The sequence below is a fragment of the Myodes glareolus genome, chromosome 22 (genome assembly GCF_982192425.1).
Source record: "Myodes glareolus chromosome 22, mMyoGla1.1, whole genome shotgun sequence".
Lineage (NCBI taxonomy): Eukaryota > Metazoa > Chordata > Mammalia > Rodentia > Cricetidae > Myodes > Myodes glareolus.
In genome coordinates, this window is record NC_142047.1 from 38,098,483 (window position 1) to 38,119,313 (window position 20,831).

General features: G+C 48.2%; 1 protein-coding gene across 2 annotated transcripts in view; it reads right to left on the minus strand.

The window, feature by feature from the left end:
- Positions 1-20,831, minus strand: part of Vac14 (VAC14 component of PIKFYVE complex) — a 109,299-nt gene that overhangs the window by 37,546 nt on the left and 50,922 nt on the right. For both annotated transcript variants that reach the window (XM_085681723.2, XM_048437265.3), the window contains exons 13-14: positions 13,514-13,670; positions 2,092-2,224 (exon numbers count right to left, since the gene is read on the minus strand). In XM_085681723.2, the coding sequence (XP_085537849.2) occupies positions 2,092-2,224; positions 13,514-13,670 (290 nt within the window). The remainder of the gene's footprint in view (positions 1-2,091; positions 2,225-13,513; positions 13,671-20,831) is intronic.

The following is a 20,831-nucleotide window of genomic DNA, read 5'->3' on the forward strand; positions in this document are numbered from 1 at the left end:
CTGCCCCCTCCCAGCTTCTCTTGCCCCCACCTCCTTCCACCTTTCTGGCCCTTCTCAGTCTCCTCTTCTGGCTTCTCCCTTTGTCTAGTCAGCATATGTGAAGCTTCTTAGGGCTCAACCTCAGACTCCTTTCTTCACTTGGCTCCTCTTATTGCCTCTAAATGAAAACTCTACAGGGCAGAATCAACTAGAACCATACTTTGCACAGAACTGGCGCTGAGTAATTATCTGTTGACTGAGAGACTACACCATCCATTTCCAGACTTCATCTTAGAACTAGGTCTCTCTTTGATGCATCAAACTGCTGCTTCGACATTTTACTTTTGATGTTCTCAAAGCAATTCATTCTCAAGCATGTTACTGTCTTTACTCTGATACTCTCAGGGCTCAGGGCCTGCAGGCTATTACGACTCTTCCTCTGTCCCTCTTGCACTTCATCCCCAATCCATGCTGCTGCCCATGTCAGCCAGTTTCATCAAGACCACAGCATCCCAGTTGTCTATCCATCTTGACCCTTCTAACTCATTCTCCCAATACAGCAACCTTTCAAACCGGAAATCTGGTCCTATCATTCCCCATCATGTAGACTCTCACTGACTGATCTCTGAGTAAGGTTAAGAACCCACTTAACAACAATGAGGACACTAAGAAAGACATACATGGATCTAATCTACATGGGAAGTAGAAAAAGATAAGGTCTCCTGAGTAAATTGGGAGCGTGGGGATCATAGGGGAGGGGTAGAAGAGGAAGGGGAGGAAGGGCAGTGAGTAGAGAAAAATATACAGCTCAATAAAAACAACAACAACAACAATAAAAGAACCCACTTAATCTGGGTGGTGGTGGTGCACGTCTTTAATTCTAGCACTCAGGAGGCTGAGGCAGGTGGATCTCTCTGAGTTCGAGGCCAGCCTGGTCTACAAAAACTAATTCCAGGACCGGCTCCAAAGCTACAGAGAAACCCTGTTTTAAAAAACCAAAAACCAACCAACCAACCAACCCTCCCTAAAAAACCAAAACCCACTTAACTGGGTTCTCTGTTTCTCTGTGCCAGTGCCCAGGGCTGAGACCCTCTACGGCTATGTTGGTTGGAGTGAGGCCTGGTCTGGAGGCTGGTCTTGATGCCCCCTCAGACAGAATTCAACACAGTTCTTGAGGGGACTGAGGTCTGGAACAGCAAGTAATTGCCATGCTGGATGTACTGAGTCCCAGAAGACGAGGAGAGGATCTATGAGCTCTGCTCAACTTTGTGTTCAGGCTCACAGCAAAGTAAACTCTTCATGTGCACATTCCTGCTGTCAGGTTCTCTGTGCCAACTGCGACTCTGCTGGGGTACCTAGCTCCTACACCTTTGTGGGCACACCAATGCAGTCTGCTCTCTAAGCACCCTCAGCCACATTAAGAACCCCATCACCCTGAGGTTTTGACTCCACTGGTCAAGGTGGAGGTCTAGGCAGATCTTAACAAGTAGACCTAAGATCTACTGCTATAGAGCATCTAGGACCATTTGGATCATTCTGCAAGGCTCTTCCATTTGACTTTGTTGGAAAGTCTGCAGGAATACTGTTCTTGATCTAGTTTTCATTAGCCTGAGCATAACACTGGGCACTCTTCTGGTGATGCTGCTTTATGATGCTGAGGACAAGACAAAGAGGGAGTCCCATGCATGGGATGACAGTTCTCAGACCTGTCCAGAATCAGGTTCATTCAGTGCAAGAACCTGGCTTCACTGAACTAGCCAAATACTGTGCTACTTAGTAGTTGGGCTCCAGCCCATGTTACGTTCTGTCTGGCTCACTTACTTTTCTTCTTCAAAAGAACAATGGTGGCACTTATGGAGAGGATATTTTACCAAAAGGGAAAACATTTTCAAGAAATAAACACTTAACTCAGTTTTTAAAGAAATGCCAAGGACTACCTGCTTCATGTTGGTAGTACCACAATCTAGTATGAGGGAAGAACCCTCTTCATTCCTTCCAAAGACAATGCAAAGATCAGGAAAAGGGGGCAGAGGCAGGGGAGAAAGGAAAGCAGGTGGCTACTTTGCCACCATATACAGCAGGAGATTCAAAGCTGAGGCATGCAGGGCTGACCTGATGATGAATGGGCCTCTGGCCTCCAGGAGCTTTCGTTCACTGCTGAATGTCTGCAGAAGGTTGATCATGAACTTGTAAAAGTAAGAGTTCATAGTGGGAGTGGAAGGAGAGCATTCTAAGCCTTTGGTACCTGCAAAGAAAGAAACAGAGCCAAGATTTAATCTGACTGTGTGTCTACAGGGTGATGAGACAGATACAATTGTAAATACCAGGATCTATGTTTAAAAAGATGAAAGATCTCCATCTAAGGGCCAGAGACTGGAAGCAAGGATTTTATGGGTACATACAAGCACAAACAATTTACTGGTTCACTCCTCTGTATAATCCCATACCACTCAGTGAATATCTCACAGGTTAGATCTCTATTAGGTAGATGCTACAATAAAAACCAAACAGGACCTGGAGAGACGGCTTTGTGGTTAAGGGCATGTACTGCTGTTGCAGAGGACCTGTGTTTGATTTCCAGTACCTACACCAGGCAGTCCGAAACCACCTATAACTACAGGGAATCTGACACTATCTTCTAGACTCCATAGTAATATATACTCATATGCACATACCCACACATAGTTAAACACACATGCATGTAATACCAAATAAAATAAATCTTAAAAAAAACAAATGAACACGATTATCCCCCTATCCGAACAAATTAGATACACGTGGGGTTTATTTTGCACAATTAAGGACAATCAGTGGCCAGTCCGAGAATGAAGAGGTTAGACAGACAGCTGAGCATGGTGGCGCATGCCTTTAATTCCAGCATTTGGGATGTAGAAGCAGGTGGATCTCTGAGTGAGGCCAGCCTGCTCTACACAGAGAAACCATGTCTTGAAAAACCAAACCAAACAAAAACACAGCCTCCCCTCAAAAAAAAAACCCAAAACTAAACCAAAACAACAAAATGAAAACAACCTAAAAAAACACAGTAGGTGCAACTTCTCCATGGTCAGCAAAGCTAGCAACGATTCACAAGAGAAATTCCTTTCCCAGTGTTGAGAAAAAACATAAATCACACACTGGGCTAAGGATGGCAAACACCCAGTGGACAGGGCGACCTGTTTGGATCCCCGCCTAGCATGGGAAATAGGTTAAGGTGCTCTTCAGCTGGCACTCAGAAAGCCTGCAAAGCCCTGGCTGGCTGTGCAAACAAACAGCACTGCCCTCTCACAGGCCTCGGCGGACACCTCAGCCTCACAGCCACTCCTCCAGCCTGCTCTTGCATATGTGCCCTCGGTGAAGTCCCCAACACGGAGGGAAGAGGAAGGCTGATGGGATGTCAGGCTCGTTCTGGTGTGGGCTCTTCATACTCCCCACAGCATCCTCCTTCCTTTCCAATGCATGGTGGGATTTCTGTCTGCCGAATCTAATATTGGGACGTCTTTCCTCTACAGGGATCCTGTATTACCTTTACTTCCTAGTCTCTTCTCAAAGCCCTGGAAACAAATCCTTATCTATACACTTGCATATCCTATGCAATTCATATACATTTTGCATGAATAAATGGAACCCAATATGGCTTCTTTCATGAAGCATATTGTCAAGGCTCCTCCTGGTTGTACATATCCATTCTTTATTCATTTTTTATGGCCAAACAATGGATACACTATATTGTATTTGTTAATTCATCAAACAATGAGTACTTGGTGGTTTCCACTCTGTGGCTATTATGAATGCTGTTTACAGTCATGCCTACAAGTCTTGTGTGGACAGTTTTCCTTCCTGTTGGCTATATACCTAGGAATGAAACTGCTGGGTGGCATGGAGACTGTTTGGGTCCTGAGGAATTGCCAGGCCACTTTCCACAGTGGCTACAAAGGAGACTCTGCCTTCTCTACACCCTCTTGAACATGTTACCTGTCTTTCACTATAGCCATACTAGTGGATGGAAAGTGGTGTTTCACTGTCGGCTTGATCTGTAGTTCTCTAGCTATATTATCATCCACGTTTATGGTGCCTATGTTTATCTTTTCTGGAGAAACAGCTACTCGATTCCTTTGCCTATCTCCAAAATTGAACAATTTTTGTCTTTTTGTTATGAGAGTTCATATATATAGGTTCTTATCAGGTAGGTGGTTTATAAACATTTTCTCCTATTCTGTGGGTCTCTCCCCACTTCCTGCCAGGAAAGCACTCCGCTACAAAGCTACATCCCCAGTCTACTTTCTTGATACTGTCCTCAGAAACAAAAATATTTGGGCTAGGGGCACAACAGCTCAATGATAGAGTATTTGCCTACTGGGTTCAATTCCAAGTATTGCAAAAACCAAACCACAACAACGTTTGTAGTGCTACAGGCCTCATGCGCTCATGCAGGGGTAGGGAGCCTCTACCCCTGAGATACATCACCAGTCCTACAGAATTTTAAATTTTGGTTAAGTCCAATATGTCATTTTTTTCTTTGGTTGCTCAATGCTTTTGAAACAGTAGGGTAAATAGAGCCAACTGAGGCAGCAGACTTCAGTTTCTGAGATGGCCTCTTTCTGGTCTAGAAGCCTCTCTTCCTGAAAGAGCAGGCAGGTAGTGGCACAAGGTAGGTAGGATGTAGGGGGGGTCCTTGGAAATCAAGCTTGGTTGTGGGGGCACATAGGAGCCTCCAGAAGCATTAGGTCAAGTGTATAAAGGAATGTATAAAAGCACCCAGGGCTGCATAAGTCTTCCAGCGGAGCTGCTGGTGGTCAGTGGCTACAGTGGCACTGAAACATCTCAGGGCCCTTTGTGTTTCCCCTGATCTGTACAGGGAAGTGGCTGGGAAGTGGCTGGGAACTAGAAGGCTTTTTACCTACAAATGCTGCAGCCTTCAACCCCAAGACCTTTCTATACAACCTCCACACTTCCAAATCCTGCCACCCTAAATCCCACGACGACCCTTCCAGACAACCTCCCGGGAACTGTGCTGGGGTATGTGGAGTGAAAAGCCCAGTTTAAGGACAGGCCCCATTCAACTTTCTGTTGTTTGTACTGCATTGTTCTAGGGTCCATGCTGGGGACAGACTGGTTGCCCTGATCCTGAGTGACTTTGGAATAGCAAATAGTCTCTGCTCCCTGGCCCAGAGGGGGCTGTTTGCAGAATCAAGTGTCACATTCTTACAGAGCAAGGAACTCTAGGCCCAGCTGGGACTGATGGTAGATGAGGTGGCTGAAGACACAGCTGTTGAGGCAGCCCCCACCCCCCACCATCCTCACCCACAGGAGATACATCAGTGATGGCTGTCATGGCCTGCTTACCTACCCTACAGCCCCAGGGACATGCGTACAGGAATCTAGTTACCTGTAAGCTTCTAGGGAATATCTCTGCATCATCTGGGTCCCTGTCTCCTTCCTGTTTCTCTATGTGCACCCCTGGGTCACTTCATTTCCAGGTCTAAGGCCTCCAGGCTTCAAAGTACTTAAAAGGACAAAGGGACCAGTGAAGAGCGTAACCACAAGTACGTCCTCCCTGGCTGTGGCCATCTGGGAGTCCTAAGGAGCTGGGTGCTTTGGGAACACTGGAGTTTCAGCTTCCCAGGGATGGGAAAAGAAAGCATCGAGCATAGTGCTCTGGCCTCAGTTTCTTCATCTATAAATAAGGGCAGTTAAGATTCCCTAACAAGAGACAACACATGTAATGTACTGGACAAGGCACGACACAAGTCTGTGTTCAGTAAACGGTGTGAGTGTCCTGGAGAACTGTGTGGGGCAGACTGTTCTCATTCCCTGCTGAACAGGCTGGAAGTGCAAGGAGAATTAGGATCTGAAACAAACTCATGGATTTCTGTTGGGATACTTCGAAAAGAAGCTATCTGTGCCCCGCCCCTCAGGTCAGTGAACAGACTAGTCAAAGATAACAGGAGAGATGGCTTGGGGTTACCCTGGTTTCCCTGGACACATCTCTGTTCCTTTTAGTAAGAGCTCTCACTGGTCCAGAAGGACTCTCAGGGACCAGGCTAAATGGAGGTGGCCTTTAGTGGAGAGATAGAAAGCACATGGGACAAGTGACTAGTTCTTATGAGCAGTCTCCTCTGGGAAAACCCGTGAGCTCAGTCCTTCAAGTGAGCCCATTGTTCAAAGACCACACACAAGAAAAAGCCCAGTATTCCCTGACTGGTTTTGAAAAGGCCATGTGCCTTTCCAAAAACTCGACTGACAAGAGGCTTAGGTGTGGCAGTTTAGGATGAGCCTCCCAGAAACCCCAGATTGGCCTGTACTGAATACAACCATCAGGAGCAGGACCTCTGGCCTTAGAGCCCACTTTCTAGGAAGACCACTACACCCATTTGGGGTTGGTAGTCTAGGGCAAGAAAGGGGAGTTGTGACAGGATCAGGGTCTGTGAGAGCTCTCTCCACCACGGTTTTCCCTTTTGCCCAACTGCCTCTGACCTCAGAAGTCTTCAGGCTGCTGTCTGCAGACTCGAGAATAGGCTCTGGTAAGACTTGGAATCCAGCCTCAGCCCAGGCCTCCTCTCAGAGACACCACAGGTCCCCAGCTAGCAGACTTGCCCATGGCATCACATCTCACCTGAGTGGGCTTAGATCAAAGAGGTGCCACATCCCGCTCTGCACTGCTTCCCAGCTGCCTGTCTGGGATCAGAGCGCTTGGCTGAAACCTCTTGCTGTGACCTTCTCCCCTACCCTAAAAAGGCATGAGGAGATTCCCTCTTCTGCCACGTGAACACTGATTTTCTTTAGAGATCCTGCCAGGCTGTCTCTCTCTGGTACTGGGTCTTGAATTCTCCTTGGAGCTCCCACCATGTTGCTGCCCTCCTCTGCCTCTCTTGTTCACTGTGTTTAAATAGCATCTAATATATTCTCCAGTCCCCAGTAATCTGACTCAGTGTCCTCCTGAATCACCTGCCCCATCCCAAACCAAATAGTTCTTGGCCAGGGCTGTGGGGCTCAGGAGAGGAGGTGGAGAGAACAAACTCGCCCCAGGAGTGTGACTGCAGAGATTTCCGCCTCACTGCAGCCTGCACCTCCCAGGGGACAGCTCCAACGCCTCCACCAGCCTATTCCGCCCACCTCCAACTCTTGCTCTCGCTCATCTGGCTGTGCAGTCTGAAGTAGCTCTGTCTCAAGACGGGCTGGTGCTACACATGCCTGGGACAGGCAGAACTGGGTCTGGCTCGGTCCGATTTAGGGCATGCCCTCCAGATCTGCATCTGGACAGAGCTGTCCTAGCAGACTGGACTGAGCATTACCAACAGGGCACGTTTGAAGGTTCACTCAAACGGTGGACAAGTTGCTTTGGTGGGATTCAGTAGGTCAGGAGGAGAGAGGGATGTGTCTCAGGGCTCTTCCTAAAGGGCTGAGAGGAGCAGGATCTCCACTTCCTGACCCAAAGAGGACAGGGATGTGAGGGAGAGTGCAATCAGTCACACAGATCTGCCTTTTATTTCTGGTTTGGGCAAGCAAGAAGTCTGTGGGGGCACTGGAAGGAAGCTCACGTGACTGACTGGCTGCTCAGGGGCAGACAGATGCTGTGGGGAGTCCTCTGTATACAAAGACAGGCCAGTGGAGTGGTGGCTGGGGAGCCAGTCCTGCAGATGTTGTTAAGTGAAACCTGATGTGGCGACATGAGAATCTGCAGAACGCCTCACAAACAACCTTCCCTGGGATGTTTTGGATTGAGTTTTGTGGCTATGACGTGAAGGAGCCTCACATGTCAGGATAAAAATAGCTCTGGCCTCAATACACAACCCAAGTTACAGTGCAGCAGAACCAGATGCAAAAACATTAGCCACCCAGCTCAGACTCCACTTGCAAGGCCCCCCCCCCCCACTTCATTCTCTACCTTCTTCACTGCTGAGGTCAGGCCTAACCAAGTAGCTTTGCTAAGTAGTCAGGATTTGAGGACTTGAGGGAGTAGGGCAAGGGCCAGTGGCTACTGAGTGCATACCCAGGAGGCCAAAGGAACAGATGAGATCTAGACCCTGTTGCTGATTTAGCCAGGCCATGGAGACAGTGAGCTGGCTTCTCATCTGTGACCATCTCAGAGAAAGAGGTACAGTCCACTCTTGGCACAGAAAGTGCTTCATGAAGCTGGGTGGTGGTGGCACACGCCTTTAATCCCAGCACTTGGGATGCTGAGGCAGGAGGCTCTCTGTGAGTCCCAGGCCATCTTGGTCTATACAGGGAGCTCCAAGACAGCCAGGGCTACACAGAGAAACCTTGTCTCAAAACAAAACAAAAAAGAAACAAAAAACAAACAGTAATAACAAAAAGAAAGTACTTCATGGAAGAAGCAGCAAGACTGGGAAGCTGGTATGGGATAAAAGGGAGACTGATGGGGAAGGAGCAACTTCCTATAGAACTAAGTGATTGGAAGAAGGGAGGCCAAGCTGCTTTGGTCTTTTTTTTTGAGGAGTTGTAGAATTGAAGGTGGTACCTACTGTTTGGTTTCATGGATGAAAGCACATCACACCAGCATCACCTGGGTGACCTGATCCTGGAGGTAACTACCTAAGACAGGAGTTCGAGCCTCACCCAATCCAGGATGCGTTCCAGCTGCTTGGCTCGCAGCACAAGACAAGATAATCAGTTACAGAGGGGCTTAGGAGTAATTCTCAGCTTTTAGGGGAGTGGTGGGGGTCACACAGCCATCTGCTATCAGGAAGGGGCTGCTACTGAAGCAAGGGCTGGGACAAGGTCAGGGAGGGAGAGAGAGAGAGAGAGAGAGAGAGAGAGAGAGAGAGAGAGAGAGAGAGAGAGCGATAGAACTGGAAAGACCAACCAATAAGAAGTCTTAGTTGCAGGCCAAGAGTACACCTTCCTGGACAGCGCATCTGGGGAACTTCTGCTCACCTTTGGTGACCTGTTCATAGCCATTCTTCATTTCAATCATTTCTAAAAAGAGTCCTCATCCTTGCTAGGTACCTGCTGCTAGGGATTCATACATGAACAAAACCTAGCTCCTGTGGCCTGAGATCACAAGAACATACAAGACACTTGGTGATCCTGATAAAATCAAAAAAGAAGCAGGGATGACCCAAATGTTTGCATTTCTGATCACTCTGGGCTACCAAAGATTTGGAACCTATACCCCTGCACCTTGGCAGCAGGAGGGGCCTTAACAGGTCACAGCCACGAGGGAATGTAGGTCAGTTCCACCATCCACCCTGACAAGCATGAGGGGCTGGGGGCGGGAAGCCTTTCAGAGGCTGGCACCAGAACTGACCTGAGTGGTCCTGGGATACTAAGGACAGATGTCAAGGCAGTTTCTCACAGCACAGTGCTGGTCTTAGCCCTGCCTATGGAGGAGCTTCCAAAGCCCCCAAGCACTCCATCCCAGTTTAGAAGATGGGGAGGTGGGGCCTGCGGCAGGAGCCCACTACAAAGTACAGATCTTTCTGCTGCCTCCCAAGAGCTGAAAGGAGATATAGGCTTTGAGGTCTAAAGAGCAACGGGCAAGGCTCTGGGGAAGCTGTGACAGTCAGCTGTGGGAATAGTAAGCAGAAGGCAGCAGGACAGGAAACGAGGGTCTATGGAGCCTGAGGCCAGAGTGGGGGGTTCCTGGAATCTCAGGGGAAGAAAAGAACTACTTCTCGGGGAACTGGTAGGCTGGAGCCACATCTGGGAACAGGACACCCAGACCAGTTCTTAGTTAGACAACTAGGCTCCTACTGCTTTTCCCCTTATGTGAAGAAAGCTTCCAAGGGTGGCAAAGATGGAATCTCTATGCCTCTCTGAGTGCGGGATTGACAGCCAGGTTCCTGGGCCGGTACAAATGCTTGTCACAACCCTCAGTCAAGGGACTAAGGCACGCTCTCTTCTCTGAGCTGCTGGATGGAGTGGGGCTGATCTAGGTGAACATCCCTGTAAAGTGTTTAACACAGGACCAGGTTTCGATAAGTGCATGGCAATGCTGGCAGCTCTGGGCACCACTGTTACCACAGGGAGAAATGGTCTTGTTCCTGAAAGCCTCCTGGGTTTCTTCCAGGACTTGGTTGTCTGATGACAGGAAGATACTGCTGACATCTGGTCACACCAGCCTAGTCTGCAGGGAATGAAGTGGAATTGGAACATTTCACCTTTGTCCCTTTCAGAGCTAGAGGTGGAGACACCAGACCAAAGAGCCCTGCAAAGTATGTTGCCATGAGCAGTTTTCAGTCCATCAATGGAGCTGGGAATAGAATGCTTGCCGAGAAAAGACAAAGCTATCCCTACTCCTCCCTAGTGGTGGTGCATACCTATAATCCCAGCACCTGGGAGGCGGGGGCTGAATGATTTAAAAATCAAAGTTATCCTTAGTTACCTGATAAATTTAAAGTCAACTTGGGGAACATGAGACCCTGCTTAAAAAAAAAAAAAAGGAAGAAAAAAAGAAAGAAAGAAAAAAATAGGAAAAGAAAGAATGACCCATGGCAAGCAGGCAGGTCATGACACTTAAATGTTAGGATTGTCACACTACAGCTTGGACTCCGAGGGTACCTGGCTCACCTCAGGCCTGATATCTGCCTGAGGGCAGAGCTTGTCCAGGCCTTAGGAGAAAAAGAGATGGATCTTGGGTTCTACTAATTGTTCTGTGGGTCAGGGTGGTCCTACAGAGGACTAGTTACTGTCCCTTTTTTCCACAGCCTGGCAATACAATACATGGTGCAGATTTTTATGAATAGGGTAGAGATGCTATACAGTAACCTGAGTCACAAAAGCCCCAGGCTGGGAGATGGCTTTACTCAGAGGCCTAGGAAGCTCTCCTGCTGTTCTGGAGGGAGTTCTTTTCTGGTCAGGAACAAAGGAGGTGGAACTCAGACCTGGCTGTCTGTGCTGGCAGGAGAGAGTTTATGCTAGGTCACGTGAAAGGAAAAGCCCCATGTGGGCAACTCTGTCTCCAGTGCCCTGGGGACCACTATGGTACTGCATTTAGGGCAACACAGAACCCAGGCATGTGATAGGTCTCTTCCCCATCACTGTGTGGGATCTGCACTACATGAGTGTACAGATCTAATGTGAAGGAGGGGCCGTTGACTTCCCTGGAGATGCCCTGACATTGCCTTCTAAAAAGTCCCTGCATGGAGGGTGGAGTGATTTCCTCTTACAGGACACAACACTGTAGTCTCAGGTTCTCAGATCTGTGTCCTGGAGGGGCAGATGACAGTGGACTCTAGACAGGAAGAAGGGCTGGTCTTGCAACCTCTGTCCATGTGCAAATATGCATGTGTGCACAGTGCTCAGGAAGTAATCTGGGGAAGAGCAGCCAGCAGAGCAATGAGGACATTTCCTGCATGCTTTCTGACCTCAACACCGCCCCACACATCCATGGCGTCTGCAGTGGGCCTCCCAAGGCAGCTGAGCCAGGAGAGGGCAGAGGGCAAACTGGCTTCCTGCATTCCTTTTTTACTGATTTGATCTTGACCCTCCAGAGTCATGAACTTATTTGTAAAGTCTGATGCCAGCTGTTGGAGATGTAAATGTGAATGAATGCACCTTCATCTGTCTGGAGGGTCTCATGGCCCCAAGTTCCATAAAGTGCTCAGGCTAACTTTGTGGCTACCAGTAATTGCGGGTTTGTGAAGGAAATTGCAGTATTGGCTATAGGCACTTCTCTGGGATTCTTCCCAAGACTGACTTTCTGCCCATCTTGGATGTTTTATTGTTCTTTTCTATGACTTCTGAGTGTCCCTGGCTGTTATGATTCATTCCAAGAGCTTTGGCAGACCAGGGTAAAAGTCCTACTACTTCAGCCTCATTAATGGCCTACCCATTTTGGTGGGGCAAGGGACTGAGATTCTCTGCCATGTAAGTTTTCTCAGCTCTTGTCTCTAAGCAGCAGCATGCTTTTGATACCCGATGGCCCCCAGGAACCTTGCAGGACCCCAACTCTAGACTGGGTGCCTAAAGTAGTTTCTTGGTTCATACTCTCAGTAGCAGGAACCCATATTGCAGCTATATCAACTTCTCTGTGCCCAGAAAGGAGGTAAAGAAAACATGCTTATAGATGAAACAAAAGACCACAGAGGGTCCTAGGAGCACCAGGTATCTCAGTCTGCCCATGGCTCATGCAATCTTCTGCTGCTGTCACCCTGAAGATGGACAAGACGGTAGGGTGCTATCTCCTAGGGAGGAAGGACTGAGGACCATTGCAGAGCTCCTTCCTCCTGGGCTCCTACTGACCCCCCAACCCCATCTAAGGAAAAGATTTTCTCCATTTCAGTGTAGCTCCTATTACCCATTCTGCACCACACTTGCTTTCTGTCATCTGTCCCCTGAATTTGGGGCTGGACCCTATTATGCTGACTTGAAGACAGAGAGGGTAGAGAATGAACTCTTCTGCTGAGGGACAGGAGGTGGGAGCCACAGCAGGGGTCCTGGCACCAGGATATGGGAGCTGCTTCCTTGACCACAGCTAATGACTGTTCAAGGGAAACTGGTCTCCTGAGTGAGGAAGTGATGGCATCCTGGGGAAATGGGAGAGAGGAAGCCAGGCTGCTGCTGGAGTCCCTCGCTCTGCACATCAGGCAGGACATGCAGCGGGAGAGCCTGGAGCTTGGGCTCCCAAGTACCTCCTGCTGCAGGGCTCTGGAGATCCATAGCTTGTCCCGGAGAGGTGTCCTCAGCACATGGCATATCCAGAGGTGTACCAAGGCCTGAAAATACTCTCCACTTCTCAGACACTGGGCATGGTGTCTGGTCAAACAGTTAGGGGCTTCTACTAGGGTGGGGCAGGTGTAATATGGATCCAAGGCTAGGGACCAGAATACCATGGAGTTGCAGGGGGACACAATGTTACTAAAAGGCTATGAGTGTATGGAAAGCTAATGAGGTCCTTGTGTCTAGACAGCATGAGGGGTTCAAGGGACAAAGACCTGGCAAACATCCAAGACTCATTGGGTAATTTCTTACCAATCTGTGTCCTTGGGCCTTTTTAAGAATCACGTGGCTGAGGGAGGTGGTCTCTGCCTGGGAGAGGAGGAGCTAGGCAGTGTGGCCGGGGACAAGAGCTACCTGCCAACCCGAAGGAACCCGAGGAACAAGCACCAGGAATGGCTTGGCTACCTTCACTTGCAAGGACAGCCCGGAAACAGCCTGTTTGAATTATCCTGTCTCTTGCCTGGGCTGCCTGCCATGCTGAGAGCTATTCTGAGCTTTGTTGAGGAGGAAATGGCTGCCTAGCCTTTTTCCACCTGTGAGACCCAAGACTGAAGGTCCTGGCTGGTTGCCTGTCTGTGGAGAAATTGCCTCAGAGGGTTTTGTGCTTAGTCATTGGTTCAAAAGCATCAAAAGTGCTGAAGATGAGGAAAAAGGGCTGTGAGGGTCTCTTTGGGGGCTACTGGAGTGTGAGCCGGGAGGCAGCAGGAGGGCTCTCTCTTTTGTGGTAGAAGACCATGGGTTGGCAATCTACCAGCCCTCATACCTGGCAGAACAGCCTTACGAGTGACCTCCTAGTACAAGGTAAGTCAGTACTAGCATCTCCTCAGGACAGAGCCCTCAGGGAAATACTTACTGGGAGGGTTTAGCAGGTTGGCTCTGCCGGAGGTGGGTACATGAAGCTCCGAGTGGCTGACTCGGAGGTCAGGGCCATCAGGTGCGCCTGGGTCATCCGTCTGGCCTGCAGGGGAGGAAGCAATTTCTGCCAACACTTCCAGATCCTTCAAGACAACCTGGGGAGACAAGCGGAGGATGAAGGACACACTCCCTACTAATGGCTGAGCTGATGTGGCAGAGGTGAAGTCAGAGATGAGGAGTGTCTTGTCAGGAAGGGACACCTGTAGACCAAGTGCTGCTTGCCTATTGCTGTGAGAGGGCTTGGGGAAAAGTGGTGAAGGTGCGGATTAAGAGGATACCGATGGCGAGGCCTAGGAAAGGAAGCTGATCAGGTTGGAGAATCTTTCCTGCAGCCCACCTCTTTGACTCTGAACAAGGACTGGAGAGGGCTCCTTGAGATGCAGGTCCTGGGCATCAGGATGAACCATACATAGGATGTATCTCACAGTCTCTGTATTGTATGAGGTTCTTGGTCCTATACTTCCCTGTGCAAGAACAGACATCACTGCAGAGGTGACACTAGGTCACACAGAAACAAGTGGTCCGCTATAATTTGGGTGTGACTCTGGCCTCCAGACAGGACTGTCTCCCACGTGTTTCCACTCAGTTTTGGGTGGGGGCAAAGCCTCTTCAGCTGCCAACTTGCCTACTGACTCTTCCAGGGAAGAGGCAGAATACATGTGCAAGTTACTCTGGGCCATAGGTCCTCTTTCCCTTGGGGTTGCCTCTAAAGTGCCCCTAGCCCTGAAACAACATCATTTTCACTTGGCACCAGAGTTGCACAATGGCAAAGTCCATCCCATTGTTGTGTGTTCTATAGTCCCCCACATGGAGCTCCTCCCACTGCAGGTCCTGCCAAGTCTTTCTGCTCTCTACTCATCAGCTCTCAAGAAGGCTTGCCTCTGTCTCACTCACAGGTACATCCTTAGGACTAACTCTGACATCCAGCACATCTCAGCAAACCAGCTGAAGACAGGGACAGCTGTGCCTTTATTGTGCTACCTTGAACCCAGACCAAGAATTAATCATTGGATGGTGTGGGAGGAGGAAGGGGAAAAAAAGAACCACAGTAGGGAAGGGGACTAGGGGAAAAGCTGCAGAGCTCTGTGGTGGGCCCTGAGAGGTTAGCTGGGTGGAATTTGATAACACAAGGTCAAGATAAGGCTAAGATGTGGGTCCTTTTGGGATGATGAAATGTTCTGGAATCAGATAGTGATGATAGCTACAAATCCCTGTAAGCACAAATGCTCTTCAACTGAAGATGGGGTTATGTCCTAATATACACACTGCAATTTGAAAATATTACAGTCCATACACCCAACCTATGAATACTGGAGTTCAGCAACACAGCACGCTGCAGACAACAAGTTGCTTTCCTTCAAGATGACAAGGCTCACTGGGAGCTGCTCACCACCGAAGGATATGAAGTGTAGTACACACCAGTGATCCCAGCACTTAGGAGGGAAAGGTAGGACCAATTTGGGTTTGGGGAGATGGCTCAGTGGGTAAAATGTTTGCCCTGCAAGCAAGAGGACCTGAGTTTGGATCTCCAGCATCCATGTAAAAAGTCAGGCACAGTGGCACATGTCTGTATCCATAGTGCTGGAGTGGAGGAGATGGTCATATCCAGGGGGCTTGCTGGCCAGCCAGTCTAGCTAAAATGGTGAGCTCCAGGTTCAGCAAGACACTCTGTCTCAAAAAGATAAAGAGAGCAGGCATGATGGCTTAGCAGGAAAAACCATTTGCCATCAAACCTGTTGATCTGAGATCAATTCCCAGAACTCACATGGTGGAAGGAAAGAACCAGTTAGCACAAGTTGTCCTCTGACCTTCATTTACATACATACGCCATGACAGGCATATTTGTGTATAACTCTGGAAAGGTCTCTGAAATGTGAAAGTGGCTCTATCAGGCCAGGTGACAAGCCAGTGCCTTACCAGATGCTATGTGGTTGTCACTTTTCTTGACACTTTTCTGCTTGTCAGTCTTCTGCTTGACCACCTTTCCTGTACCATTGTTGAGGATCCCTTTGCCTGCTGACCTTTTACGGCCTCTTGGTCTTCTCTAAGCTATATCACATATTTGGCACATGATCTTAACACCTGCACCTTGGCCTCCTCTAGGCTGGTCATGGCGTCATTCACACAGATGCCACCTCTACTGTTTCCCCAACACAGGCCCTGAGACATTCTTTAAGCCTGTATGAGTTCTTGCTCTTATCCAAGCTGCATAAGACACTGGGCTGTAGGAAGGAATCAAAGCCACCCTTGCCTATGGCTGTGGGCACAAGAATCAACAAAGCAATGGCCCTTGCCAGGAGCTTATGGTTTGCCTGTCCTTTTGTGGACTGGAATTTGGGTTTTAGTTACTCTTGGAATAGGTTCTATTTGCTGAAATGTGGGAAAGGGCTCTGCAGTGGCTGGAAGACATGGCCCCTACACAGCTCTGTCATATGGCAGGAACAAAAGGAAGTACCATGTCAGGCCAAGAACTAGAGGACCCTAGGTGGGTTTGGGTTGTAGCCCTAGGGCTCTGTTTCCTGAAAGGAAGAGTCTCCAGCAGTTCTCAGCTGTTGGAAGAGAAGAGGCAGAGGGAAGAGGTGTGGTGGGAAAGCAGATGACAAAGTTATGAAGAGTTTTGAAAGAGCAGCAGATCCTAGCCCCCACCATTCGCTGGTACTCCATTTCACAAGCAAGAACCTTCCCAAAGGTCAGGGATGGGAAGCTAGAGCAGGGACTTGGAGTGGGGGGGACAGTGTGTGGTGACTCAACCAAAACTAAACAGTAAGGCAAGAATCAAGCCAAGAAAAGTTCTACAATAATTAAACAGAGTTTTCAAAGGGGTACTCCTACTCCAAGGTGTTACCAAGAGAACTGCAAACATATGTTCACACAGAAACTTTATGTGAACATTCATCCCAGGTGAACAATGGAAAGGTCCCTCTTCTGATAAATAGAATGTGGTATATCCAGTCCACAGAAAAATGACCTGGTCATAAAAAGAAATGAGGAAGGGGGCTTGACTCAGTGAGTAAAAGCTCTTGCTGTACAAACCTGATGAGCTGTAGGGTACATTTGTAATCCCAGTGCTTCTGTAGTCAGGTGGGAGAAAGAGACAGCCTGACATATGCTGTGTATCAGTAAAAACAACAGAGATCTTGGCTCAGTAAGATAGAAGGTAACTGACTCCTGAAAGTCATCCTTGACTGTGGCATGTGTACATACCACAATTTTTTTTAAAAAAAAGGTATTGGCCTATGTAGCAATAGGAAGAGCCTCATAAACACTTGCTAAGTCAGAGAAGGTAGATATACAAGGCTACAAACTACCATGATTACATGAAATGTCTAGAAGAGACAAATCTGAAAAGATGAAGGTACATTTGTGGTTGCCAGTAGTTAGGGTTGAGACTGCCAATGGGTACAGTTACTTTCTTGGGGGAATGAAATGTCCTGGAAGTAGGCAGTAGTGACGGTTAAAAACCTTGTGAAAACATTTTAAAAACTGTTCAGTTTTGGTATATGAACTGTATGGAAAATGTAAGAACTAAACCAAAATTTCAAATTAGCACACTAATTCCAGTCCGGCAGCATTTTAGAGAATTGGCTTTCTTTCACCACTGCCCAAACGGCAGTCCTTTCTAATGTCCTATGATCTGACAATCGGTTCAGACTTAGGACAGATGAGGAAGAGGAGGAGGTCACCCTGGTCTCCTTCATGCACTTTGCTTCTACAAGTCATGCTGTCCCTCAGGGATCTATCTGTGCAGGCGGACAGGGACACATGCCCTCTGAGCAACAAATCCAGGAGGTCAAATGTTCTGAGTGAGAAAAGTATGGGCAAGCAAGGCTGATGGTACAGATGCCCCAAGCTCTTGCACGATCCCTGACACCAGGTACATGACCCACTAGATGTCTGCAGGGCACTTTTTTCCATCTGAAGAGATGTCTAGGAAGAACCATTAGCACGCAGTAAGAATGAGCTGAACAAGGTCATGTCTCCTGGAGAAGCTCAAGAACCAGGCTACAAGAGACAGAGAGGTCAGAGGAGCAAGCTGTACTTGCTTCTGGCTAGAATTAACACTCTCAATCACCATCCGTGTCACCTTACATCGTTACATGAGGAATCTGAGATTTGTACTGTCACCAGCTCAAGATAGAGTGCCTGTTTCACACTCAGTTCTGGTCCTTAAACCTAAGTTTGTTAATAAAACTACTCACTAGGGCTTTGTGGTCAGACCTTCCAGACTCCCAACACCTCCCCTAGACCAGGTAATGCTATCCAATGCAGCTCTCTTCTTCCTAAAGCCTACTGAGTAGTTACTATGGGTCTGCTCTGACTATAGGAGACACATGGCTAGACAGGACAGGCTCTGACTGAGTCACAGGCTATAGGATGCAAAATTAAACATTTATTGAAAGAGAGTCTCTGGGCTTCAGGAATCAGCAACTTGGTCTGAGGGGAGCCAGGAGCCTTTGGAAACACTTGAACATGTATCCACCAAAGGCGCACGTGCGTGTGTGCTTGTGTAGGTCATTTGATACATTCTTTTAACTAGCATAAGCTGCTATGGATGCAGAGAACAACTCGGTACATTCCAGGAAACAACACTTGTGGTGCTTTAGCTCCAGAGAGGGATGTGAGGGCTGGAAGGTGTGTGTAGCTAGAAACAAGCTCAGGAGGCAGGCTAGAGTAGACTGTCACAAGCTTATGACCCACACAAAGGAATATGGGTTCCTTTTGCAGGTAATAGCATCTCTGTTTTCCTGTATGTACAAATGGAGACTTGACCAAGCAAAGCTGCCCTGAAGGATGTGAGACCAGTTGGCCCTCTATGCCCAAGGATTCAACCAACTGTGGACTGAAAATATTATTGTGATGTACATAAATACAGGAATATGAAGGTTTTTTCTTATCTGTTTCCTACACAATGAAGCATAATAGTATTGCCAAAGCATTTAATTGTATTGGGTATAATATGCCACCTAGAGATGACTTAAAGTGCATGCAACAGACTATGCAGGTTATATGAAAATATTGCCCATTTTATAGAAGAGATATACACATTTTCAGATTCTGGAATCCAAAGGGAATCTGCATAACGCTTTATGAATACCAAGGAACAAAGGGACTTCATGTACAGAGCACAGAAAGCAGGCTCGAAGATTCTGGTTTACCATTCTTATTACAAGACTTTTAATCCCAACACCAAGATGTTAATGGCTTTGGCTTGGTGATGGGGTGGGAATAAGTGTTCACACAAGGCTTTTCATGAGATTGTACACCATCCATCTCTGCATTATTACCTCCTGCCCACTGGACAGGAAAGCAGAGCCAGAAAGGCTGCACATTTTGCATTCAGAACTCTCTTATTTTAGAAAGCTTAACATCAAATGGCAAATGAATGCAAATTACACTTCAATTGCACAATTAAAGCCGGAAATGTTGTCTACAGGTTCCTCTGGTGATCCCCGCCACTCCTCCTGTGCTTACAAAGCAAATTATTTGTTTCTGGTCCTAGAGACTGGCAAAAAGCCCATAGCCCTGCCTGGGACACCATACATGCACAGGTGCACACACAATGAACTGACCCTTCCTGCCCCTTATATAGTACAGAATTGAAGAAGGGAAGGGGCTGCTTGAATGGACAGCAAGGAAAGACTTACAGACAGTGGATATTGGGGAGCTACTGTGGGACTATATAGTAGCTCTCTGACATTAGCTCTTGTGATCAAATCCCACTGCTAGCGGTTTCTCAGCTGACTCATAATCCCAATGTGGATCTTGGGCTTTGAAGCAACAATCAAAATAAAGATCTGGCCCAGGGAGGAGTGCTATGGTCTTGTCAACAGGGGCTCTGAGAGAGACAGCAGAGACAGTAGAGGTCCTCTCTTCCTGTCAGAACTGGCTTTGGGTCTCTGTGCCCAGCCAGGGTTGTGGTGTTCTACACTTCCCTGGAGACCCTGCAATCTTTGGAGTGTGGGTAGGAAGCTGTGAGACAAGGGATCCTTGCTCAAGGACCTCACAAGGCCAGAAGGAAAGGCCCCAGAGCCACAGACATGTGGCCAGTTTTGCTCCGCCCCCAGAAACCCAGATCCAGTTCTCCTGCCAGTGAGCAGGCTGCCTGGGTCCATGCCCATGGTTGGCCTAGAGTCCTGGCTCTGAGGATGGGGACTAGCTCAAAGAAAGCAGGAGGAAGCCACACCAATTAGTATGCGCTACACAGCATTTTTGCAAAATGAATATAAAACACTTGTGCTTTCTTTTTGTGTGAGAGAAAGAAGAGGGGAGGGGGAGGGAGGTTATAAGAAAGCAATATTCTGCAGGAGCAGGAGCTCCTGCTGTTACCATGGCAGTGGAAGGGGGTGGGGAGGGCCATCAGCTGGTCCCTGGTTCTGGAGTGCAATGTGCTGCCTTGACTCCTTGGTGGGGTGCAAGGGCCAAGGTTGAAGACAGTGAATACAGACAGCATCTGCCAAAGTGTCTCTGAGGGAAGCCTCAGCAGTTGCAGGAAAGGGGCTTCGCATTTCCCATGGGGTGGGCAGCAGAGAAGAGAAACCAGGGATTCCTAAGATGATTACCTTTGTTGGAGACAACTTTATAGTAGCAAATGGCATTTTCCACATAGGATAAACATGGACACTCTCATCTGTCACCCTCATTTTCTAGTAGCCAAGGGCAGCCCTCTCCTGGACTGTGTTGCTTTTCTCCCATCTTTTGCTGGTCTAATGGGTGTCCATCACTCCAACACCTGTCTAGAGCCCAGCTCAGGAAATGATGTAGGACTGGAAGGCTTTCTGTCTTTCCCAGGCACTGTGGCTGCTCCACTGACCCAGCTGGTAAGGCTATAGGCTGCAGACAAGTACTGCGGTTTCAAGTCCCCACACTGGGAAGCCTGTTCTTGCCGTCAACCAACACTCTGGCTCTAAGTCCCAGGCAATCACTTAGGGGATACTGACCTACTGTAGCATAGGGAAAGGAAATAGATGATGTATAGTTTGGAATAACTGCTACCAAAGGGATGGATGGATAAGACTACCCACTGAACTTTAGGAAGCATTAGGAAGTTCTAGGTTTATGTAGGCAAGCGCTAGCTGAGGCTCTAGATGTCAACTGGCTCAGGAACCCAGCTCCTTTGAAGGGGAATCTTTTTTCTATTGTCAGGAAAATCCCAAACTGTGCTCTCTCCAGTGCTGGCTGGGAAGAAGCTCTAAGAATGTTCCCAAGAGGCACACTTTGTACTGGCAAGAGAGATGGATGCAGCTTCTGACTCTGGA